The 26,795-nt window shown below is 39.3% G+C and overlaps 1 protein-coding gene across 3 annotated transcripts in view; it reads right to left on the bottom strand.

Annotated features, from left to right (window-relative positions):
• The window catches only part of VCAN (versican), a 100,256-nt gene that overhangs the window by 14,046 nt on the left and 59,415 nt on the right, over positions 1-26,795 (bottom strand). For 2 of the 3 annotated variants that reach the window (XM_032676017.1, XM_032676018.1), the window contains exons 8-11: positions 11,917-12,030; positions 9,720-9,833; positions 3,831-3,989; positions 2,590-2,672 (exon numbers count right to left, since the gene is read on the bottom strand). In XM_032676017.1, coding sequence (XP_032531908.1) covers positions 2,590-2,672; positions 3,831-3,989; positions 9,720-9,833; positions 11,917-12,030 — 470 coding nt within the window. Of the gene's footprint in view, positions 1-2,589; positions 2,673-3,830; positions 3,990-9,719; positions 9,834-11,916; positions 12,031-14,029; positions 19,523-26,795 lie in introns of all 3 variants that reach the window. The other variant, XM_032676016.1, reaches the window with a different exon arrangement.

Genomic DNA, 26,795 nt, shown 5'->3' with positions numbered 1-26,795 from the left:
CTGCTGGTTTTCATGAATTGCTAACAGCTAGTACTTTCTAGAGGGGTTAAAAAGAATGAATTCCAAAATATCAAGGGTGTCTGATTTTTTTTTTCCACTACTATGCAACTAAACAATAATTTTCAGTAGAGCTGTGAGCCTGTCAAAGGTACTCTACATTCAGTGTACGTTTCCCAGTGAGAACCTTAATTCTATATTCTCATGTACATGCTTTGTCCAACTATCATATTTAATGGTGGCTGGCATTTGGCCTCAGTTAAAAGAAAAAAAAGGAAAAACACAAACAGGCATAAGCTGAAAATGTCAAAAAATTACTGATTTCACTCCACTGAGCTCATTGGTTGAAATATCTTTTAGGGGTAAAGTTAAAAAAAAAAAAAAAAAAAAAAAAGGAAAGGTATTTGGGTATTTGATCCCTTTTCCAGAAATTGCTAAACAAATACATGCCACCTGGCGAAAGAGTTCCTGCCTATGTCCTGCATATTCTAGTTGGTTTCCTCATGTTTGTGGTAAAGGAGTGATGCAAACCTTGTTCCAAAATCTTCAGTAATGGTGCCTGTGGTTCAAGGATTCACAATTCCAGGGTGTTTTGGTTTTTTTTTTTGTTTAAGAAAGAAAACTCATGTGAAAGAGAAATCACTAAAATTTATCACAGTATGGCATAAACAATTCCGTCCATAACATGTTTTGCTGCTGCTGCTGTTTTTGTTGTCAATTTGTTTTTTCTTTGAAGTCTACCAAGCATCAGAACAGTGTGGGGGTTTTTTTCAATCCAAAACCTCATAAAATCATGTAATCATGATTTGTAGATTAAATCAAGATCTTATTGGAAAAAATTCAAAGTAGTATCAAGATAAAGATGAAAGTACATAAACTTGTAAATCCTCAACCAGTTTTCTGATAGTATCTCCAAGAAAACTATTATCATGGGGACCCTCAACAGAATTGACAAATTTTCCCCTATGCCAGAAGTGTTAAACAGAATTGTAGATAGAGAAGAATATTTTGGAGAGAGCACATCAAGCTGGGAAACAAATTTAGAAACAGCTGAATTACAGACGCACTCTGATATGTAAAACATATGAAGGCTATTTAGGCTTTGCCTGTAGGGAAAACCCATTCCTAAACTCAGAAATTCAAGTTAGAACCTGAGTGCTGATGCAATAAGTCTGATTTTTATGATCACAAATTGTACTAATGCATTTAACACTATCATGAATACTACTCAGCTGCAACTACATAAAAAAGGCAATTTTTTTACCTACATAGTATTCAAATTCATTGCAAACTTAGAACATCATCAGGGAAATACATTTGATGCATATATTTAATTAGGTCATCATTTCTATTAATCACTAGAGAGGTTATAAATCACTATAACCAGAACTGTGATTAGAAAGTATGAGAAATGAGTTAAAAGCTAGGACAAAGGAACAAATGAGGTAGTTGGTCAACACCACAGGATGCAGAATTCATATGGAATAAGTTACGAGGGAAATCTATTGAAGCAGTGAACATAAATGATTTGAAGAGACACCTAAATTGTTTCTGAAGGAAGAGACAGAGGGAAGCTGTTAAAATTGAAAGAAAAAGAAAGTGAGATAAAGAAAGATCAATCAAAACAGAAATCTGTTGGACAGATGGTCTCATTCTGTTCCTAGAAAATCTTAATTTCTTAAAATTGAAAATTACAGTAAAAATATAACACCACATTTGGTCGGTAGCCTGAATTAAGAAGTAAGATCTCAGTTCTAATTTCAGTTTTAATTTGCCTGCCTTGCTCCAGGTGTCTTTCTACATAAGTTGCAGCAACACATGCACATGTGTGTCCAGAGGCTTTCTGATTTCAGAATTCACAAATAATAAACATAACTAGTTTGAGGGTTTTTCCTTAATGTAATTTTCTTCAGTGGGTGCTAAATAGCAATAAATCACCTGCCTCTTCTACAAAACAGATGAGTTTGAGTTGGAAAGAGCTTGATCACATCCTGCATTCACCAGTTCTTTGATTCTCCTTCTGCTGAATCTCTTTCTTGTTTTAAGGCAGAAAGAGGTATCAATAGCATCCTAAAATGTTATGGGTGAATTATTGGTTGCAGGCCCCCTGAACCACATCAGAATGGCTCTACACCCCAGCTGTAGAGTTGCCACACAGAACAGGCTCCAGCAATACCTGGGAGGCTCCTCTGTGCACTCCACAGACCCAGCAAATGCAACAGCTTGAATGCCATATCCTCACCCAAAAAATGCATCCTGCTCTGTGTACAGATGGTCAGGGAACTGCTACACATGCCCTTGTGTAAGACAAGAAGTGCCCAAACCAGCTCAACCAGAGACCCTTAAATTACTACTCTTTGAAATCCTTGAGATTTCTCACACATACAAAAATAGGAAGTAAGAACAAGACTTTGGAACCAAATAACAAAATATTAGTTATCCCAAAGTGATTTCACTGGCTGTTTACTCAGGTCCATATTTGGTGGCAGCTTTTTTTTTTTTCTGCACACAACTTCTCTCATTGCTGGTGGGAATTTGCTAAGCTACCAGAAAAAGAAATGGATGAGTGATTTCATTTCAAAGGCATCTTACCAGTGGGCTACCATCAGTCCAGCGGAAATCACGCTCAAACATCTTGTCATTGAGGCCAATCCACTGGTAGTCGTGCCCAATACCTAGGGAACCAGAAGGGTATTTTCATTAAGCTTCCCATAAATGGAACAGATTTCATCAAAGAAAATAATTTTACACAGACATGAATCAGACATCCTGTCCTTAAGATTCTTCTACTCATTATGCAAACAACTGTTTTACAGACTCTTTGTCAGTTTTGTTTTGTTTTAAATTTAGAATGTCTATAAAAATGCAGATTCTCATCTAACATTCTTAAACAACCCTGTCTCTTCACTTCTGTTGGTGTCTACCAAGGGAAACAGAATTAGTTTTCTACCTGAGCGCATACGAGGGGGAGAAAAAAAAAGGCAACTAAAACATTAAAATAACAAAATCATGTATTATATTCTACATTCTTCAAGTTTTGGTACGGCTGTGACCTGTGTTGTCTAGATTGAACAACACAACACAGCGAGACTATTTCTGTATGCCAAACTAATACAATATATGGTGGTGGGGGCATTGATATCATGTGCACAAAAAGATCTTAAGCCTCCAGAAAAATAATGTTTCAAGAATTTCCAGTGTCAACATTAAAGTTCCTATCTTCTTCCCCCCATCAAAAAGCACCCTCTTCTCCCCCAAAAAAGTATTTTCTATGCAACAAAAAATAACTTAATAGTGACAGGGAACTTGTATTTGACTGTAGAAGTAAACATTAAGAACACAAAGTGTGCCTTTTAAACATTCTAAAAGTATATTTTAGGATGGAGTTGTAAAAGCTGAGTAGTCAGGAGGGTATTTCACCAGCTCTGAATCCTCACTGACCAGAGTCATGGAATATCCTGAGTGGGAAGGGACCCACAAGGATCATCCAGTCCTGGCCCTGCACAGGACCATCCCCAAAAGTAACACAATGTGCCTGAGAGGATCATCCAAATGTTCCTTGAGCTCTGCAGCCCTGGTGCTGTGACTGCTGCCCTGGGGAGCCTGTTCAGTGTCCAACCACCCTCTAGAGGAAGAACCTTTTCCTGACATTCAACCTAAGCCTGCCCTGACACAACTTCAGGCATTCCCTGGGGTCCTGTCCCTGCTCACACGGAGCAGAGATCAGAGCTGCTCCTCTGGAGGATCTGCAGACCCCCATGAGGTCTTTATATCCTTCTTACTTTACCCCCCCCAAAGCTGGAGGCAGAGGAGCCCTTGAATGGGGCACATACGGTTGACGAAGATCTGCTCCTCATGGGACAGGATGCTGGTCAGATGAGCCCCCTGGAGCCGACACTCCCGTTCTGCCGTGTCCCACGTGCGTCGGTGCGCGAAGTACTTGTAGCACTGCCCCTGGAACTTGTGCCAGCCATAGTCACAGGTCTCCGTGTCTGTGGCAAACAAATAAACCACTTCTCTGTCAGTGGGTAAGAAACATACGGAAGTTTTGTGCAAGCTGATGGATTTTCTGTAGGGCAAAGCTCCAAGAAAAAACCCCACCTTTTAAGTAGTACAAAAGCAAACATTCATCCATGAGATATCATTTGCAGATAGTTCTGTTTAGCCAGTTTCAGTAAAAGCTGCAAGAATACTACTTATCTGAGGAGTATAACTGCAACTGGAAACTTTGTGAGTTTCCACTGATGGAACTAGGCTCTGTTTGGGCCATCTCAAGAGAACATCATCCATCACTCTGAATGAATGAAGTGCCTGGATGTTCAACTGCAGTTATTCTACAACTCATCTGAATTTTCTGACCCTGTATATGTGGATGAGAATTTTTACTTGCAAGGACAAACAGTTCTTTGAGTTAATATACTGAATTACTGAATTACTTTTGGAAGAAAATTATGAATGAAAATAATACAAAGGAAAATTACTGTGATTGTTCAGCCCACAGAAGCAAAGATGCAATATTGTCTTTCTGAACTTACACCTCCAAATGCTGCCCCAAAACCCATCTTCCTTGACAAAGTCTAACTTAATAAACTTTAGGCATCAGCTTCTTGGGAAGGTTGCAAAGCTGAAATACAAAGTAATGAAACTGTACGTTGTCTGTGCTTCTCTGAGGCATAGTGCTGATAAGAAAGAATCACAAACAGAAGTTCACACCAGCCAGTATGTGCTTCCATCTAAAGAGAAATAAACTTGAACCTTGGAACAAGAACAACCTGTAGATTTGATGCTAATTATTTTCTCAAGTTAGGCAGCTGCAAACAGAGTAGATGGCAAGAAACTGCACCTTTTTGGTTCCAAGTTTGCTGAATGAATCACAGAAAAAAGTCAACATTAATAAGATGGACAAAACAAATGTGATGTCTGAATGTATCCGAGCTGTGCTTGAGAATGAGAACAACTTGCCACTGATAAGAGAGAGTTTTAGGGAGGAGTGGGAGAAACAACAGGGAAAACACAGACAGTTTTGAGCTATGACAGACAAAATGGCATCATAAAGGATACTTCAGCACAAGATTACAGCCTGTTCCAACCACAGCTATCTCACCCTGAGGTGCCTCAGTGGCAGGATGTTGAAGAACAGAAACACAAAGCCTGACTTCCCACACCCCACCCACCCACCAGGAATTTGCCCCTTCCCACCAAGTTTTATCAATCCCTGAACAAAACTATGTCTGAAATCAACTCTCTGGCCTTTCCAGAGGTACAAAGGCATCCTGGGTATGAAACTGGATTTCTTATTTTCAGTAAGTCCATATAGTCAATGGTCAATAACAAGCTTTGGTCAAAAGGGCTCTTTTTGCATTAGTACAGAAACAGCCAATTATTGCAGAACATGCCAAGGACAGATGACTGAAAATGCCTTAACTAAGACATTACTTAGCTTTGAGATGCTACCACAACTGTAGAATAGTTTTTCACAACCCCAGTCAGGTTTTCAATTCATAGCAGGAAGAGGCCATTCACATCCTGAAGCAGAAAAGTGTATATTTTTACGAAAAAAATTTAAATTCCCCATAACAAAAACTACACTTTAGATGTATATAAATGGACTCAAAAGTGCAAATATGTCACATCAAAGGTTTACTATAATTGCTCTGATACTGGTAACACAGCAGTCATTGTCTTAGGAATTTGGCACCAGAATAATTTCCCAAAAGTCATTAGTACTGACATAAATATAATTAATGCAAAGGCATAATAAAGTTTACACTGGTTATCTTCCTTTTATTTTCGGGAAGTTGAACTGTAGGAAACTGCTTACACCTTGAGTAATCCCAGTTATGAAAAAAGACATGTAATCTACACTACCAACTTGCTAGATGTTTTTAATTTTCCCTCTTTGTATTCTGTGTGAGGTGCAGGATGTAGATACATCTTTAATCTCTGACATCTAGATAATTTTAAAGCTTAGTCTGCCTTTGGCCTTCTAGAATATTTCTTTAACCACACGAGGCTGACTAACAGTCCTATGTCCTTTGTGAAGGCTCTCCGGGTTTTATTATTTATCTTTTTCAGGGTCTCCTTTGTCCCACAGGAAACAAGTCAGATAATAACAAGGAGGTTTGCATGCTGAGAAAAACGTGGTCAGAGAGGATTTCCACATTATTCTAACCAAGCCCTCCCTGGCCTCTCCTAGGGAAGGAGTGAAGGATTTGAGAGAAGATTTGCTGAAAGGCAGGTAGAGGAGGCAAAGAGGCCTGAAAACACAAAACTGAGAAGACTGTGTTCAGAAAATAAGATACAATGGCCTGAGTATCAACCATAAATAACACAACTTCTCTTCTTAAGATAGAAAGTGTCAAACAGTGACCAGAGTGCTCTTTATTTAAGCGCATGCACTGCAATGCACATCCAACTCCTCCCTCCTATACAAAATAGTAGATTGTCTTCCAAAAGAGAAATGTTAAATAACTTCTTCTGCCCCTGTTGGTAGCCCAAAAATCTAGAAAAGCAGCAAAAGACAGGACTGATGGCCATAAAATACATAATGTTCGCACATGAGGGGGAAGAGGGTATTTTTGGTTTGAATTGGTGAGTGGTTGGGGGGGTTTTTTTGTTGCTTTTTGCTTTTGGTTTGTTGGGTTTTTTTTTGTTTGGGGTGGTTAAGTTGGTTTTTGTTGTTGTTGTTGTTGTTGCTTTTTTTATTTTTGAGAGGAGAGGTTGATGAGAAGAGGGGAAAAATGAACAGGGAAAGGAAGATTCAGGAGGGCAGAGGATGAAAAATGCAAAACCAGCCAAGTAAAAATGTGGGGACTGTTTCGTCCCTGTGCTCATCAACATCTTTGTCCTCAGCTCACGTAACTTAACAGATAAAGAGAGCTGCAAGGCTGACAGAGAGGTAAGGGTTCGATATGGGTATAAACTTTTAATGCCTTTACTGAACCAGTAAAGCCTAATTGCTGGTGGCTGTAAATTTTCTGACTCAGTCACCTGCAAGCAGAGTAGGTCCAAGCACTTACTCCACATTCGTTGTGTACTCAGCCAGGGAGGCAATCACAGATCTCTGTAACCTTATCCCAGAATGTGATGGAAAGACTTAAACACTCATATTTATGGTGTTTTGAAACTTGTCTCACTAGCGTTAAGATTTATGACAATTTATGGGAGTATTTGGGTGATGTGTGCAAGGAGTTATTTATGCAGCTTCATCTCTCTGTAGCTGCAATTGTACATATGTGACAACATCTCTAAACTCTGCATTAAAAAAAGAGTTGTCTGTAGGTCTAATACATAGATAAGTACTGCTTTTTCAAGAGCTGCAGTAATCTGCTGACAATAGGTCCCTTGTCTTTAAAGAAATACCATAAGGGGCTTAAAGAAAATAAAGACTGACACAGGTACTAGAACATAATGAGAGTCTTACTCAGCTGTGAATTTTATCTATGACTCTCTACCTTCAGCTAATGAACAAATGCCAGAGGCTCATTAGCCCACACTTCTTGTGGAGAAACCCATTTTTCTCGTAAATATTCGAAATAATCCCTTCTCAGCTGAAAGACATCAGTAAGAGACCATCTGTTTTCAGAAAGTATCTTTGCACTAAGACCTTCTCAACTACTTCAATCTCCAGCTACCAAGTCCTAGGAACAAAGTGAATTAAATAAGACTGGAGTAATCACAGACACTGGAATGATGAACTTGGGTTATTAAAAAAAAAAATTGTTCCTAATATGATAATTAAAAAAAACCAGTTGTATTTTCTTCGAAACCTGGAAGAGAACAGCTGGTTGTACCATCCTGAGGAGTCTCATCCTGTACAAATAGGTGTTTTGGGGATATTTATGCATTTTAAGAAGTGATGTTCAGATGTCACCAAGTGTCATGCAGAACATGCATCTGTACTTTGAAAAGACACAGGTGGCGGACAAAACAGGGTCTAAGAGAGGTACTCCACTCACTTTTGATCTCCTCTGAACCAGAAGTGATGCTACCTGACTGAGCTGAAAATCTAGTTTAAAAGTGAACAACTTCAGCTGCTCTATTTCTAAGATAACTTTAGCTCTCTTCAGGAAGATGTTCCTGGGCTCAAACTGTTGAACTGTTTCAACCTGGCAAAAAAAAGGGGTGCCAGGGAGCCAGTTCCATGTCTGAGTCTCAGGACTGATTTCCGTCATCCAGACCGGAACTCCCAGAAGGTTCCTCTCACTCCTACCATCCCAAGCTCCAGTGGGTGCAGATGTGATGGAATCACCTCCTACTTTTTGAGCCTCATTTCCAGAGGAAGCCCTTCTCCTGTTCCCTGGCCCCCCGTGGCATTTTGAATGCACAGCAGTGTGCCTAAGAAAGCCCTTCAGCTTGACTTTTTTTTTTTTTAAGTTTTCTAAAATGAATATTATATTTGGCGGGGAAAAAAAATAATGAAATAAAATCTCGGTGTATTTTTCTGTGAGCACCATCTTTTCTGTGGCACCGAGGCAACACATTCTATCATCCTGGCTGGTCTTTAAATCTAGTGAGGTCAGGACTGGTGCCTTGAAATAAAGCCTGCTTGCCAGACAACCATGTCTGAATCACCAACACAGTTTTATTTTGTCTGGTGGAGCGGAAATTTGGCACTAAAACCTTTTCCCAAATCCCAAACCACTGCAGGACTTTAAGCGGAGGAAATTTAAATTCCAAAGCTGAGAGAGCACAGCTCTGGTTCTGATTGACAAACTAGGAAATGTTCCCATTTACCACCTGAAATGCACTCTCGGGTCACAAAAAGGAGCTTAAAGCTACCATGGTACTCAGAGCCACTCACTGCTATGGATTTGCTGGAATGAAGGGGAGGAGGAAGGGAGTGAGAATATTTATTTCCTTTGTTGTAAAAACACTGTCAATTTATAATTTGGGACACAAGATTCAGAAAGTTGTCTCAAGTTGCAAGGTTAGCCAGACTACTGAAAAAGGTTAAACCTTGAAAAGTACTGGTCAAGTCTGAGGTTTTTCAGCTCTGACAAACAAATCTCTATAAGTTGAGCTGGAAGACTTTGCAAACTGCTCTTCACTGAAGCTGAGAAACAAACATGAAAATACACAATTCCTTAATTAAACAAATTCAAAGATTTAGTTCATTCATCTGTGACCAAAAACATTCAACCGAAGAAAAAGAAAAAAATATTTTCATGAGCTGAGCAAGTACATTTTAATACACCATTTCTTTTCCCATGGAAATGCCTTCATCAATTTTATTAACAGAACAGATTTTGCTACTCTAGTCCTCCTCCTACATATTGAGTAAGCATCTCACACTATAAATGTGTCTTGTAAATACAGTGGCATTTCTTGCAGGGAACTTTCTAACAGTTGCAGAGACATGGGTATTTAACCTTATTTCATCTGCCCAGTTTAGAAAGCCTCTTACAACTTACTTGAAACTATAAATCCTCTACCTACTTTGGCTGAAATAATTACAGAACAAGTAATTTTGAAAATTCTGGGATAAAGCTGTCAGATCTATGGCCCCCAGTGGATGAATACATAATCTGAATTATTCAGTAGAGTATTCCTACATGACCGATGTTTATTGGAGGTGAAGGGTTCTGATATGTCTTACAGTGTGTGTAATTTTTTAAGACAGAAACTCAGTCAGTTTAGGAGGCTTTGCCTAGTTACTCCAGAAGGGTGTTGGAATGGAAAAGGACGACCTCCATCACCACAGGCTGAAGAACACACCTTACCTTGCTCACAGAGAGCGCCTATGTAGCTTGGCAGGCACAGGCAGGTGAAGGTATTGAGGCCATCAATGCATGTGGCTCCGTTCCTGCACGGGTTGGACTGGCACTCATCAACATCTGCAGCAAAAAGATAAGAGTGTTTGTACAACCCACCCAGCTCCCAGAAGGTAAATGCTCTTCAGCCTTAGTCACACTGGTGACTGGGACCAGTTCAGCACAGAAGAGTAAAACACTGTGCAAGATCCAAGTGGTCACTGTGTGGATGAGAAGAAATGCTGCACCATGCAGCATTTTCCTGTGCTGGTGGAAAATTTGACTTTTACATGTGACCACAGCACAAAAACTCTCACTAAGCACTGAGGACCTCAAGTATCTTCATGAAACTCAAATATTGGAAATCTTACCATGTAGCATCAAACACACTGCTAATTTCAGCCTGCAAATAAGCAGGCACTGGCTTGTTGTTGGCTTGCATTTCTCATTTCTTCCTTGTCTAATCTTATCAAGATGAGGACAAAGCACCATAAAGGCCATATCACTTAATGACCAGTCAGATAGTAGCAGTCTTACACAATAAACAATTTCTGTCCCCCACTCCTCCAAGGCTAAAACATCTTGTCTTCACCTTTTAAATTGGAGCACTAGTTCATTTAAAGTAATTACTTTGTACATGTATTCATATAGTTTATAAGCTAGTCTGTCTTTTCATAAAGTTCATATGATGATTTCTAATGAGTTCTGTTTCTCTTAAACAATCACAACTTAAACTTTAATGCAGATTTTGCAAACACCTCAGTCCAAAGTGAATTGCTGGTAATGATTCACTCATTGAAACATAAGACAGAAGTTAGACATATCTACAAACCAAAAAACAACAACTAGGAATAATTGCTGCATCATGAGGAGGGCTTTTTTAAAAAATATTTCTATTTTAAAATACACTCTTTTCAAATTTTTGCTAGGTCTTACTTGCTCCGGTCATTTGGAAAGATCTCAAGGTAATATTTTAGGCTTTATATCCAGAATATCCCTGAATACAAGGGCTAAAAATGCTGAGGTTTCCTATCTTAGGTATCACAAAACCTACTTCTACATGGCAATGGTCTGTGGAGAGTCACACTCCAATTTTTGGATAAGCCTCTAAAAGTGTTAAGGGACACAAAGTGCACAGATCATTTTTTTATAATTATTATATCTGACCTGTGTTTTGCAATGAGGGAACGCCATATTCCTTGACAAAGACTTAAGATGCAGCATCTAAAATGTGATGTCTACCACTAATGAACTAGTGAAATACCAAACTCATCACGATGAGCTAGGAAAGCAGAGAACAATATTAACTATTTTTTAAATCACATGCAAAAAACACAAATTTGTTTTACAGAACACAAATAAAACCATATTAATCCTGACAGCTATGCTGCAGTGATTTCGTCAACCTTTGGGTGGAGTTGAGGTTTTTTCTCCTAATCTATATATGATGAGTTAAACTCATTTTAGCATATTTTTTTTCTTTCAAATTTGGCAGGCAACTGTATAACAGACAAATCCATGATATTTATCAGGGAATGAAACCTACAGCTTTTCAACAGTCTAAATCATCTCTGCACTAAACAGCCAACCTACCACTTTTACCATATTTTGGTTAGATTTCTGGAAGAAAAACTGGTTATTTTACACTGTACAGGTGAGTCTCTGAAAATCCACAGTCACAGCAGGTACACATGGATGCCACAGGCAGCTTGAAGAGGTCCTCAGGTAGAGTTGTTACAAAAATACCAATCTATACCAAATATGCATATGATTACCATAATATTTACAATTTCCTGGGAAAAAATATCAGACTGGCATTCAGTACTCATCTTCCCAGTCACTTTTAGGATAAATTTATTTTAGCAGCCTTCCAAATAATTACTACAGGCTCTTAGAGAACTATCCCAAATATTAATGTTTGGTTTGTTTTATTCAGGTATTTTTGAACTTAGTGTTCTGAATTTGAGTTCCTGCACAGCTCTCTCAACCTTTCTGTGCACACATCAGTGCACTTTATGGGGAGAGAGAAAAGAGAGGACCTCCTCTCTTTTATTGCTCTTAAGGGACTCACTGCAGAGTTTTTCAAATGTCTGCTTATTCTTCAACTTCAAAACTCAGCACTTGTGCAGATCTCATGTAGGAAAACTTTTCTTAGGCTTCATCTTACCTAATTCACACTGCTCTCCACTGAAACCTGGAAGACAGGTACAGATGTAGAACGAACCACGAGAGTAGCAGGTGCCACCGTTGAGGCAGGGGTTGCTCTTGCAGGGATCTTGGCCTGTTAAACAAGTAGAAAAAAATGAATTTGACTCCGCAGTTTCAAGGAAATAGTATATTTTCAATTTTTTGTAAGAAAAAAAATCTTCATTGCTGCATTGATGGTGCAGTTTTACTGTGATTACAGAAACTATTAACACTGCAAATAACATAGTTTTGTAAAACAGTAAAGCTTGTCTTCAGGCATCACCATATTTCAACTTTAACAACAAAATATGGCATTTACTAAGAACTAATACAAATTATTTTTAGAATTATGCTTTTTCACAGCAATTTGCACTGTATTTGGCAGTCATGATACTCTAAGGATTTAGTTTGCATGACATGATGCTGAATTATAGCTGAAAACAGTTAAACATATGAACAATGAATGAGAAATGCTTTTCTTTTGAACAGGGTTAGTTTATGCAGAATGACAGGGTACACAGAACATACTACTGGCTGCTGTTGTTTCAGGTCTTTCTTTTATCTAATCAATCAATGCCTGCAAAGTCTTTCTTAGAAATACATTTGAAGAACAAAAATAAAGATACTGAGTATATTTGTAACTGAACTAAAAAGTCAGAGAAAAGCTTACCTGATATGAAATCCTTGGTTGTTACAGGAGTTATCATTTAAATAGCTTTTCCTTGCAGAACTTTATGCCTTCTAGTGGTGTTTATTTCCACTGAGTTTAGATACCTAGGTATTTGCATTTAATTTCATGCCTAGGAGAACTCATTCACACAAACAAGTGCACACTAAACCATTTCTAAGTGTTAGCTTCTCAGAGTTAGAGGGAAATCCTGAGGACAGTTCTTCTGGGGTACAAAAATAAAGCCCTGGCTTTGAAAATTTACGAAATGGTTCAGATATTTCTGTAAACCAGAGAAATGAGAAAAAAATAAGATTTCTGATTATATTTTCCACAAAAAAAATCTGATTATGGTCAATGGAAAAAAAAAGGTAAATAACATCTATTTTACCCTTGCAAACTGGACATTCAAAGTCTTCCTAAAGTACCAAGTTCCCTGTCTAGTCATGGGAGTGCAGAAAGTCCAGCTGAAAGCCTCCTGAGGAAACTCCCATGTACACAAGTTTGGGAATATAACTAAATAATTAGGGATTTCACCTTGGAGGTTTTGAAAAGAATCTGATACCATCCATACAAGAGGGTGTTTGTTTTAGGACTGCTTCACTGAATGTCACAAATGTAGGGCTGTGTTGAGCACCTTAATGATATTTATTGTGTGCTTGCTGTCGCTTTGTCCTACAGACTGGATATTTTCCCAGTAAACATTTTCAAGTTGACAGCTACCTGGATTGTTTGAGGAAAAATAATACAAACCCCTATAAAATTAAGCCCGTTCTTTACTCAGCTATATCCGGACAAAAATTTGAAGTTACAATACTCACAGAGACCCTACCTGCATCATCCATGTATTTGGTGAAATGGTGCCTAATAACCATCATGAAAAAAAACTCTGTGGTAAGTGATGTCTAATAAAAAGATCTGTAATTTTTAAGAGGTAGACACTTTATCAACCACTTAAAGCTACAGATAGGCTGAAAACAAGGTCTTGTTTCTCTCTTGTGTGGAAAGTTATCTTGTAGGTTAGGAGGTGCTAATTTTTGTGAAAATTCTGATCTTAAAATGTGCATGAGGGTTTCTTTTTAAGTCAACTGCAAGATGTCAAGAACAACCCTATTTCCAAACCCGTTGTATGAGTACTATCTTCACGCTAGCACAGAAGAGCTATCAGACAAAATTATCTGCCTGAAATTGGAAAATTTAATAATTACAGCAGAATTCCCTATCACAACCAGTGTTACTTTCCTGCCTTCTAGAACTGGCTTGTTACCTCAAGTCTGATCCAGAGCTCCATGATGCACAGCTGGAGAGTCCCAAGAGCTGATGTTATTTCACAGGATGCTCTGGTAGTCACACATCTCACCAGAGCTAAGAAAACACTTTTACAGGTGTAAATACACGTAACACAGTGATCATACTTGGGAGTTACCTGGGATTTGTACTGCTGTTCCTTCAACTGAACCCACACTGGTGCCAATCACAAAATCTGATCCATTAGTGACTTCAGGAAGGGAAAACGAGGAGGTTACAACTTCAACAGTGTTTGGCTCCTCAGAGCTCATTGTGGACTGTTCATTTTGGTAGGGACGGTTGCCAGGAGCAATGCCGTGTGTTGCAATGTTAGAAGAAATTGTTGTGATCTCCCCTCGACCAAAAAAAGCTGACTGTGTTTCTGTGCTTCCTTCCAGAAGTTGGGAAGGTGAAGTCAGCTTTGTAACTGCTCCCTGGTCGCGTTTAAATCCTTCATTTTCAATGCTTTTGGGTGAGTCCGGTGTGGAAACGAGTAAGGGGTTCTCTCTCTTAGTAGTCCTGTCTTCTTCTTGGTGGGAATTATTCACTCTCCCCGAGAAAGCTTCAACTTTTGTTGTGCTAACTTTTGGGACATCTGTGCTCGCTCTTTCTCCAAAATTCAGAAAAGCAGCAGGCAAGACATGTGTTGATGAAGAATCTCCAGAAACTGTAGATTCTTCCTCAACAGAAAAATCAGTGACAGGGGTTTCTGTCTCCTCTGTCCTGCCTGTTACCAGCCTGCCAAAGTGAGGAGTACTTTCCATAGCTGTGCTTTCTGGGACAGACTCGGGAGAAAGCTCCAGCAGAGAAGACTCTGTTGTGTCGAGAAGGTCTGTACTACGGGGTTTATATGTTGCTGTAATATCAGAACTAACCTCTTTAAAGGATCCTTCTGATGAATGATTGGGCTGATCTGAATCCTTTGTTGATGATGATGATGTACTTGGAATGATTACCTCAGGATACTCAGACACTCCATTAGCTAAATGAACAGTTACTGAGGATGTAGGAGTTTGAGGGATAGAATGAAAACTCTCAGAATCTCTTTCTTCATACTCTGCTGATGCTGATTTTGTGTTTATGTATACCACGGTGTGATTTTTTGCATTTTTGCTGGGTGATACAGTCACGACCTGGGATGCATGCTGTGTGGTGACAATACTCAACTCAAGCAAGTCAGTTGTCACAGGCTTTTCTAGCTCAGTAGCTAAAACTGTTGTAAGGGAAGGAACCACAGGTTGATAATCAGTTGGTTCTTCTTGGCCCATTCCAGAAAAGTCAGACACAGAGCTTGTTTCACTTTGATCTGCTATTACTCTGTTGTTTGCTGAAGTATTTGGCTCATAGCTGTCTTCTGGGGTGGTGGTTACAACATGTTTAGACTCATAGGGCACCTGAGGGATTCCCAGAGATGGTACTGTAGGAAGGAAAATGCCCAGTTCAGAGAGTTCAGTAGTGGTGAGAGTTTCTGTTGCAACATTCATGGCATTCCCTGAACCCAAATCCATATCATCTGGTTTTGGTCTGTGCCCAGTTGTTACCGATTCTCTGCTTGGTGGACTGGATGTAATCAAAGAAAGACTATCACCAGATCCAAGTGTCTTCTTTTTGGTTATGGAAAATTTGGGTGTTGAATCATATTTCTCTCCTTTAGCTGTCATGCTATCATCATCACTGCCATATGTTGACTGTGTAACAGGATTTGGCATTGTCTGCACACTTATTATATCTTCAGGCATTGATTTTGAGTGATCCATGTCTATAATTGTTGTGTCTTCTGATGGGATTTGAAATCTTTCTTCAATTAGAGTGATGTCACCATAAACAGAAACGTTCAATAAAGTGCTTTTTTTGTCATCAATCATGGGAATAATTTTCTCATCTATTCCCGTGTCACTTGCTAGTTCTTCTGATGTAGTTGCCTTTGGATGAACAGTAGATGGATTTGACACAATCTCTGTTTCTTCAGTAAAAAGGGATACTGGTCCTGTGATCACAGTCTGTGACCCATCTGTCAGTGCCTCTGTAGTCATAACTTTGGAATAAATATGCCCAGAAGCACTAGAGGAAGCATTTACTTCTACTTTTGATACCGGGGGTATTGACAGATGAGTAAACCTGTCAGGAGAAGATGAATCCAAAACAGCAACCCAGCCAGATCCTTCTCCAGAGCTTTCAGGTAATACTCCGCCTGGCATTTTTGTTGTTGATGTTATAAGACATTCATCTGCTTGAGGATTGGGAGTTCCATTCAGTATAACAGACCCAGAAGTTACTCCACCTTTAATCACAAAATGTGAAGTTTCCTCTCGTGAAACAGCTTTAGAAGTAGCTGTTGTCCTATCTGTTTCATTTTCTCCTCTCCTATAACTAGTTTCCCGATTGTGAGGTTCTTCAGTTGCCACAAAATAATGGGTCATCTCTTCCATCTGTTTGGAGATGAAGCTCTTGGAGCTGACTTCTGTTAAAGCTGGGAAACTGGGGAACACAGAGGTGGGGAATTGGCCTCCAGTTTCTGAGACCAGCTCAGTCAGAGCATTTGAAACTTCTTCATTAACTTCAGCATTTGCTTGGGTGCTTCCTCTTTCAAAGTCACGTGTCTTTACAGTTGAAACTTCAGGTCCCATGTTTGCAGGATGAGAAGGTGGAGGACTCAAGGTACTCTTGATTCCTTTAACAACCAATGGTACTATAGAAGGAATTACATCAAGGTCATCTCCTGATCCCTGTCCTGAAAATAATGGATCACTAATGAACTCATTATTTGATTGTTTTTCTTCCTGAGACATCAGCAATATTCTGGGAATATCTTTTGTAGGGAAAATGTTTTGTATCAACTTCTTCTCTTGTTCTGTATCTGTAACTGGAGAGCTTATGTATTTCCTTTCAATCTTTATAGGTTCAGTTACTCTGTCATCATTAAATGGCAAAAGTACTTTCTGAACAGGTTTGGTTTCTAATTCATTTTCTTCTGAATGACTGACAATCGGAACATTTGAAAATTCCAGATGTTCATGGGTAACCTGTGTACTTTTAAAGAATGGGTCTGCTGCTGCTTTTTCTTCAGAAGATTCCATAGCTTTTGGCAAAATTTCCCTTGGCCTGTCTTCCCCAGAATACAAATCTTCTACCAAAGGAATCGTCATTGAAAAAGTTCTCACTGTCAATTCATCAGTTGTTTTCTCTTCCATTCTCAGGTCAGTTACAGTTTCCATGGTGGTTTCCTCATGTTCAGGACTTGTGACTGGCTCGTCAGGGTTAGCAGTGAAGGCAAGATTCACAGATGATGTGCTGACAACATTGTGATTGTCATGCTTCTCCCATGTTTCTGAGCTCCCAGTAGGTGAAAATTCTGTTTTTGCAAATGATCCAAAGAATGTGTCTGGTTCTCCAGATCCCTGATTAGGGAGTGAGAAATGATCCCCAAGTATTTCTTCAGTAGGTCCGTTAAACATCAGTTTTGTGGTGCTACTGTTGTCTTTGAATTCTTCTCCAGAGCCATGCTCAATCAAAAGAATCTTGCCCAGTGAGGCAGTGGAAGAACCAAATCTTCCATTTTTGCTTTCTATAGATTCAGCTACTGCTTTTCCACTGCCAGTACCACGCGTCACCACATTGTCATGAGGGTTGTTATGAACCATGGATTCCGGAGATGGCGTGACTTCACCTGATTCTGAACCTTCTGTTTTAATTCCTGGTGCAGTATGAGGTCTTACCTCCTTTATAGAACCAGATCTTATGTAAGAAGGAGCTGTGTAGATTGGTTCTGTTCCCATGTTTTGTTCTCCTGGCTTTCTTGTACTTAACACATCCAAGGACGCCTCACTTGCTCCTCCAGACCCCTCTGTCAAGCCATCTGACCCAGTACTTGAAACTGTTACTGCAAATTCACCTATTCTTGCATGTTTCCCATATTCTGTTGTTGCATCCTTTGGGGAAGTGTCATCTGTGTTGTAAACTTTTCCTTCATGCTTTTCAGTGTATGTTTCAGTGACAGGCCTTAATGGAACTGAAGTCAAAGTAGCAGACTGAATGATAAGGTCTATGTCACCAGAACCTGGACCAAAAAATGGGGAGTCAGTACTTACCACTTTTCTTGTGGGACTCCCTGCAAATAAGTCTGCTGGTTCTTCTGCTGATCCTTCATTTATAAAAAGCTTCTTGTCTCTCAAGAAAGGAATGGAGGTGACCTTTTTGGTTTCAGAACTTATGGTACCTGGTACTCTTTTACTGGGTAAGCTGGGCTCCTGACTTACAGTTCTGACTTCACTTGTGCTCTCAGATTCATTCAACTCCAAATTTCCCTCTGCAGCAGTAGCTGAATTTTGGTGACCTGAGTAAACAGTGGTCTGTATTTCCTTTTCATCATCAATATTCTTTTCAGTTACGTGAGAGCTGGCAAGTACTTTTTTCGTAATAAACTCAGACACAGAGTTGGTGGCAACAGATGCTTCAGGACTTTGATCAAAAGCAGAATAATGAGTTATACCCCTGGGCAAAGCAGAGGTGATTCCTGAGGCAGTTACAGAAACTTCTGTTGGCATTACTGTGCCAGAGCCCAAAGAAATATCTTGCATTGAAAGTGTTTCTGTTACTGCTATTTCCCCTGTTGTTACAGTGATGTCCTCTTTTTCATCCCCAGAGCCTTCCAGAACCATAAAAGAAGCAGCACTCATCTCAGGCTTTGTTGTAGGACTTGTTTCCAGAATATTATCGACAGGGGAATTTGCACTAAGTTTAGCAGTTGATTTATAATGACCTCCTGGAGCAGAGGTTGCCTCTTCTGGAATAGGATCAGTCACACTTTCATGTGCTGTAGCAGGAATAAAAACTGCATCCAGAGAAGCAGTTACAGCAGAACTTTCCACAGTAAATGCATCAGGAACAGAAGTTACACCAGAATTTTTTTTATCATTTTCCTTTCTTGACATTGTCACAACTTCTAAGGCAGAAGTGGATAGGTCAGACTCCATGGAGCCATCTCCAGAAGATTCAATAGTATCCAAAAGCAAGTTTTTGGCACCCTTAGTAGAGCTCTCCTCATTTCCATGCCATGTTATGATCTCTTTATTGTTTTGCAGAGACTGCTTGTGTGAAGAAGTAATGGCTATTGATTTATCTGTTGTGACAACTTCTGACTCACCACTATAGACAGGCTCTAACATTGCAACATCTGCTGTTGGCTGAGTAACTTCAAACACCCCTGTCACTTCTCCAGCTTTGCTTGGTTGCATAGTACCAGAAGCTTCAGATTCAGATATTATAAATGTGTTTGTTTCATTGATTTGAGCAAAGGTTACATTTTTGGAATGTGCAACGCTTTCAATTTTGTCACTTCTCGCTTCCTCAGCCTTTGTGCTCTTAGGGGCACTGGTAACCTGCTGCTTCCCATTGATGAACTGCAAAGCTGGAGGAGCTGTAACGTCAGTAGTATTTTCACAGTCTTCCTCTTCCTCAAATTCTATATAGTTTGGAAAGAAAGGATCCAATATTATAAATTCAGATGAATCCTGCACAGAGTCTGAGGTACAGGGTTCGGTCTGAGCTGACTCTGCATCAATGTGGGTCTCATCTATTGCATGGGGGAGCACATGGCGATTGAACAGATCCAAAAATTCATTCACCGGATGATCTGCAAAAAAAAGAGAGCTTTTCATAATCTCTGAGTGACAGCAATAGTTGTGCATTACAGTACACACATGAAATACAAGCAACCTGTCAGAGAAAAAAAAACAAACAAAGAAGCCTTCAAAATTAAACAATTTTTTTTAAATTCAGTGTGTTCTTCTGTTGACACAAAGTTAAACTCAGCCATGATGTGTGACTTTCTAGTTGAAGCCTTTCTGCATATTGAACACAATAATTATTTAGTGCTGTTGATTGTCATATGTATTTGGCCTCAAACCCACACCCAAGTCACGTTGTTCTATTCAGGAGAGATGAGAAATGGACAAGAGGAAAATAATTTTTTAGACCAACCTGTTATAACTGCTTCCATGGATTTAGACACCAGCTGACCTTTACCAAAAACTAAAGTTAGACAAAGCTAAGCAAGGTAAAGTTTGAAATAAAATAGGACATACAGGCAATACCTATACATCTCCATTATTGCTTAGCATAGAGTAACTCAAATTACTAGGAACACCATAAAAACTACATCAATTTCTCTGTTCATTAGACTTGGACCCTAGGTCAGTGAATAAAGTATTGCTTTACAGAGTGACTGCTATTTGGAATTTTAAAGCATTATGAAGCAAATATGAAAAAAAAATCACAGATTCAAGAATCAAGCACTGCTCAGAGCATAACATGAGTAAAGTCCAGTAATTGTCTTCTGGTTACCACTCACTCCAAGGTATTTACACACTCCCACAGGTTGCAAACATCTCGGATTTTTTTCCTAGGTGGTTAAGCAGAAAAGCAGGAAGAAAGAAGACCTAAGAAGGCAAGATTTTAGCTGCAGAAAGCCTCCTGAATTCCTCTAGTATTCATGATCCCAAACTCCATAGACACTTTTTAAACTTGCCCTTTCAGCACAAACATTACTGCAAGCCTTCTGTTCCAGACAATAGACTCTACGCCCATTAAAACAAAATTAAATAAATAAGTAAAGAAATAAATATTTTTTTTAAAAAAAGAATACAACAGACTTAGTCAAAAAAAAAAAGATCCACATTTCAAGCTTGTCCAAGTGACTCTAAATTGGAAACCTTGAGCTGAAATCTTATTCCATGAGAATTTCTTTCTTCTGAATCTATCTTTATAATCATTTTTCCAATGCAAAATTACTTTTTGCTGGTACAAACTGGGGCAGCCAATGGAGCTTTGTCCACATCTGCCAGAAGACGATCTGAACTAATTAATGGCACTCCTGCCTTACTGTGTTGTCTGCATTGACTGATTCCCAAAATATATTTACAGAATATGACAGAGGTCATTTTTTTAAGCAAAACTTCCCCATTTAAACTGTTTATAAGATATAGAACAATGAGAACCTGAGTCAAGGTACTTCACTGTTTCAAAGTAATTCCCCTACCTGTGAAGATCATTTAACCTCTATGACTACTGAGTCATTAGAGAAAGAGTCATCAGGTGATCACTCTGGAAAAGAATGTATTAAGTCACATTAAACTGATACAGAGCACTGCAAAAGGCTTGTGATTCCACAGCTTGGGCTGTTCTGTGTGTGGAAATTGACAGCAACTTGGTTTTGAAAAGGTCACTCCAACTCCATTGAGAATTAATGTCCTAATATCTCATGCTGTATTCACAGCTAAACTCATAAGTGTTACTGAGTCTTATCTTTGCTAAACCTCCTGCTGAAGAATAGAGAAAATAAATCACCTTCAGCATTATTTATTTCAATCACAGTGTTCCATTTGTGCAGCACTAAGCTCAGCACTCCCAGTGCTATGAAATAAAGGTTGTTTTTAACCTCAATTCTGCCTGGCTGTTCTACGTTGCCCCAGTGAAACCTGGCATTTACTTTGTGCCATGACAGCTGTATTAGATGACTACAGAACTGATCTTTTTTGCTTTCCTCACCTGCGCTTTTTGGGAGTTATTTTATGCAATACCTGTAAAGGAAGAATTTCTTTCTCCAATAAATTAAAAATATTTACAGAGGCTGCCCGAAACCACAGAAAAATAAAGTTTTATTTGAGCTTCCCTAGATCCCTGTGAAAAGCAAGAATTTGGTAATCTGTCCAAGATTGGCAATATGACTTCAAGTGTTTAACAACATCACTTGCGGAATCCACAAATTATAGCAAACAGCACCACCAGTCATACAGAGAAAACATGTTTTCATAAAAGTAGAAGCTCTAAACAACAGAGAATTGAATACCATCCTTTAGAAATTGTGAAAAAATATGTGGAAATTCAATAAGCGAAAGAATAGCCAGGCAAAGCTACCATGGAGCTCTGATAGTTTCTGATTCTCAGTAATTTTGCTAAGAAGTAACCGCACCCACACATAGGATCAGAAAACTACACGTAAAATGTGCATGGGCAAGAAAGATATCTTGTACTGCATACACAGCTGAGGGAAGAATATGGCATATAGACTAGTGTGCCATAAATATTAATTATAATTTCATACACAGCAGTTGAGTTTGTGTGACAAAGCCTGTAGCAGGCTTTTGCACAGAACTGTACATTAAAAGAAATAAATTATAAAGCCTGGATGGGGCTGTGTAGGCTATAATTTGTAGGAGGGCGCCCTGACTAACAAGTTCTGACCAGCACTGTAGTATTTTTGCAGCAGTACACACCTGAGAGTCCTTCAAATTACTGACTCACAGGAAGTCATTTATGGTAGGTAATAAATTTAGTGAGTAACATCTGTTCCAAATTCACCTAGAAGATACACACAAATTCTTACATTTGCAGAGATCTCTATCAGACCCTACTTTTACTTTGTTAGCTTTTTCAAGATCTCACATGCCACAAAGATCCACATAAAAGAACGTTAGCTAAAAGTATGATATTCCGATAATAAACTTTCAGGAGGCTCTGTCATTAAATAATAAATGTCTTTGGGGATTTTGTATTTTCTTTTTCCCCAAGCCTCTTCCAGCTGCAGGTAAAGACACACAGACCAAAGACTACTAAAAAGAGATGAAATTAGGACTTTAAGGGAAAGGAGTTCGGCTACTAAACATGTTTATCAATAGCTCACACGTTGTCATGCAAAACCAGCCGAAAGAAGTACTTGTTCAACTTGTGCAAGTTTGTAACTGACTCCAAGAAAAGGAAAGTAAAAACAAGTAGCTAAAAAGGAGTGAAGCCAAGGGTTGTCAGCTCAGAGAGCCAATCCAAACAAGCCCTGAGGAAGATTTACCAGTAAAAACTCTTCTTTTGAGGGAAGTGATGAGGTATGCACTGGAATAGAGATGGAATGGATAGATAGATGACTGCATATGCAGCATAGATTGTTTCTTAGTCCATCTGTCTAGATGTTTTAAATTACCTGCATGGAATAGGCATGGACCTCAACAACAGTAGCTGTGAAGTGGAAATCCCTCTAGCTACAGGGTGCTTTTTAACCTGCTACTACAAAAAACCACAGAGCCACTGCCCAAGTTGGCACCAGTTTCATTACAACCCTTCTTCTAATCAGTCACAACTGGTTCAAAACCCACAGCAGTTTTTCAGTGGATCAAACAGAAAAATTCCCTCTGTGCTCCTGATGCACAAGCCAACTCCTGCATACATCCAAATATGTATCATGCAGTAATATTTTCTCTTCAGAAGACTTAATATTCTACAGAGAGCTTTTCCAAGACTATTTTTGAGGGGGCAGGCAGTAAAAAGCATTTTTCTCTCTCCAAAGCAATCAGATAAGCAGCTGAAGAAGAATTAGTAGGGAATTAAATAGAAAACATGCTCTGATGTTTTCCAAACTTTCAAAGCCCAAAATATTTCATTCAGTAGACATGGATTTAGAGCAATTTTGTGACATTCTCATTAAAAAGGAGGGTGTTAGCATCTAACCTAGCATCCTGCAGATAACAGAATTTCATCTGCAGATTTCAGCAGTTTGTTTGCTTATTGCTTCAGAGCAACATGCTGAGTTTGTGAGCAATAGCAGAGTTCAGTCTTTTATAGAAGGGTTAGAGGTTTGATAAACCCATGAAATTCACAGAAAGGGTCACCAAATGTTCTGTGGACTTTAAATCAGGCCCTGTATTTTGATTAGAATAGAGCTAAATAGAAAAAAAAAGATTTTATGAATAAGAACGAAACTATTTTGGACTGCTCATTTCAAAAGTATTTCATTACACAATGTGATAAATGTGATACTATCACAAAATCCGTTATATTCACTACCAAGAACCCATAGCCACAAGACAGGGCTGCATGAAAGATCAAAACAGTTTGCATTAGTGAAATTATTTCCTGCACTTGATAATCAGAAGTTTTGGGGGGTTTTTTTGGCTTCAATAGAATTATATACAAGTGAATTAAAACTAAAATGTAATTAATATTATTGTGTGACTGAGGAAAGACTTAAACAGCTTTATGACATATTCTGCCTTCCCTGAAGTCGGCTCTGCCAGGGACCAGATCTGCAGTCTGGGTGGATTCAAGTAGTTTTATGACTATGCTTTGCTGAAAGTCCTCCAGCAAAAAAACCCCCAGTTTCAACCAACTCCACAGGAATGTGCCAATCTTGTTGAATATATTTTGTTTTAAAGGCATATTGAGGAGGTAAAAAAGGTGATTTGACAAGCTGTTCCAATACAAAAAACAAACAAACAAACAAACAAAAAACCCCACGCCTTCAAATTTAGTGGGGTTTTTCCCCCTTAAAATATTAAACTGGAACAGAAAACTTCAATTTTACAGAAATAAACCAATTTGATAACATCTTTAGGGCTGTTCCATAGAAAAAGGATTTTTTTAAATGTTCTTCTTTTTATCTCATTTCAAAAGAAACAAGATTTTGAAATACAGACATTTCCTGCTGAAGCAAAATTTCAAGTGTCAGCCTCTGGTACATGCAATTCCTCCAACTTGTGTCATCTTGAAGCATCATTAACCTACCTAAGCACAAAGTGCAACAGTGCTCCAGGTATATCCCATCTCCCCTTCAGGAAAAGGTGGGAATACTACCAAGGAGATAGTCTAAGGCGTTAAAGAAATATGGCTACTAATATATATACACCTAAGTTAAAAAAACAAACCAAACAAACAAACAAACAAAACGAACAACAAACAAAAACAAACACAAAAAAGTGCACTAAGAAAGGTCCAGAAAAATTAAATTTTTGATACTTTTAATCCTTCTACCTCATGTTAACATGACTAGTATATATGATTAGGTGTAGTAAAACCCAGTTTTTGATTACTGTTCAGTCTAAGTAAACAAAAGATTTTATTTAGTTCACTTTAAAATGTTTCCCATCTGGCTCTGTATTCCTAAAATTTTTGTTAAATTTGGCTCCCTTTACAACTGCATAAGGTCATAGGGCAGGTTTCAATAGTTTGGGGATTGGATTGGTTTTTTTTTAGACTTCTAAATTTTATCAAAATTTATGGCTTTGTTATCCCTCTGAGAGTCAAAAGAGACAAATGCATTTTAGATAGATAGATGGATAGATAGATAGATAAATAGATAGATAGATAGATAGATAGATAGATAGACACATATAAATTTACCTTGCATAAAAATTTCAATGACTCAGGTAAATTTCTGGAAGAAAATAATTGTAAAGGGTGATTTTTGCACAGCTGGTTGAGCAGAAGTTTAAAAAAATTCAAGGTGGGTGGTCAGCCTTGCCTACTGAAATTCACTTATCCGGTTGTCTGCTTCACCATATTTGGGGGTTTCCTTGCAAAATACAGCCCTGATGGAAACCTGAGCATCAATTTCTGGCATGTTGCTAAATTGCAGCCTTTTTTACAGCCACACCAGTCCCCCCAGGCTCCATCCTAATGGAGTTTTTGTCTATGACCACAGGCACCTGTGGAAAGTGGATGTCACTGTGGTGAAAAACTGCTCTTCACAAGGCTCTTGGGATCCACGGATGTGCTCACACGTCCCTGCCAAACTTTAGAGTGATAGACATGATGATGCAGAAACCATGTCAGAAACAAACTGTTCTATTTCAAGAGCATCTCATGAAGACTTCTTGCAATCCTTGGTGTTCCCCTCAGCCTCATCGCTTCCTTCTTTCCTCCCCCTCAGACTGAGTGAATGTCAAGTTGTTAAAAATTGCAGTGTCAAGGCTAAGCCCCAGCAAGGGCAGGATACGGTTTCCTGGGAAATGCCTGAGTGTTTGTCATAGAATATGCTAAGGACAGTTATTCCCATTTCTCTCTGCACCAGTATGTCCCTAACAAAGTGACACTCCAGCCGTCTCTGAGCACTCCTGGACATGAGCATCCTTCCAACAACAACAACATTTCATTTGCTGCCCATGGAGAAACCAATTAGAATCATAGAATCATAGAATCAGCTGGGTTGGAAGGGACCTTCGAGATCATCAAGTCCAACCCTTGATCCACTACTAGCAACTACTAGTTACTAGACCACGGCACTAAGTGCCACATCCAGTCTCTTTTTTAAAATCTCCAGGGATGGAGAATCCACTACTTCGCTGGGCAGCCCATTCCAATGTCTGATCACGCTCTCTGTAAAGAAATTCTTTCTAATATCCAACCTAAACCTCCCCAGGTACAATTCTAAAGCTCCGTAGGACTAAACAACTCAAACCCAAGCAACTGACATGCAATAAATCATTTTCCTCCAGGTGGAATCCCAAACAAAGCAAGGAGTTGGACTGTGCAGCTGCACAGTGCCTGATCAGCTGGTGTGTCTGGATGTGCACAGGGGGAAGTCCAACTCAAAAGGGAAGGGAGAAGGGGAAAGGGAAGGTTTGGGAAGGAAAGGTTTGGGAAGGTTTGGGAAGGAAAGGTTTGGGAAGGTTTGGGAAGGTTTGGGAAGGGAAGGTTTGGGAAGGTTTGGGAAGGGAAGGTTTGGGAAGGTTTGGGAAGGTTTGGGAAGGGAAGGTTTGGGAAGGTTTGGGAAGGTTTGGGAAGGTTTGGGAAGGTTTGGGAAGGGAAGGGAAGGGAAGGGAAGGTTTGGGAAGGTTTGGGAAGGGAAGGGAAGGGAAGGGAAGGGAAGGGAAGGGAAGGGAAGGGAAGGGAAGGGAAGGGAAGGGAAGGGAAGGGAAGGGAAGGGAAGGGAAGGGAAGGGAAGGGAAGGGAAGGGAAGGGAAGGGAAGGGAAGGGAAGGGAAGGGAAGGGAAGGGAAGGGAAGGGAAGGTTTGGGAAGGGAAGGGAAGGTTTGGGAAGGGAAGGGAAGGGAAGGGAAGGGAAGGTTTGGGAAGGGAAGGGAAGGTTTGGGAAGGGAAGGGAAGGTTTGGGAAGGTTTGGGAAGGGAAGGGAAGGGAAGGGAA

The sequence above is a fragment of the Chiroxiphia lanceolata genome, chromosome Z (genome assembly GCF_009829145.1).
Source record: "Chiroxiphia lanceolata isolate bChiLan1 chromosome Z, bChiLan1.pri, whole genome shotgun sequence".
In the NCBI taxonomy this organism is placed as follows: Eukaryota; Metazoa; Chordata; class Aves; order Passeriformes; family Pipridae; genus Chiroxiphia; species Chiroxiphia lanceolata.
The sequence above is the reverse complement of the archived record's forward strand: the minus strand, read 5'-3'. Positions and strand labels throughout refer to the sequence as shown.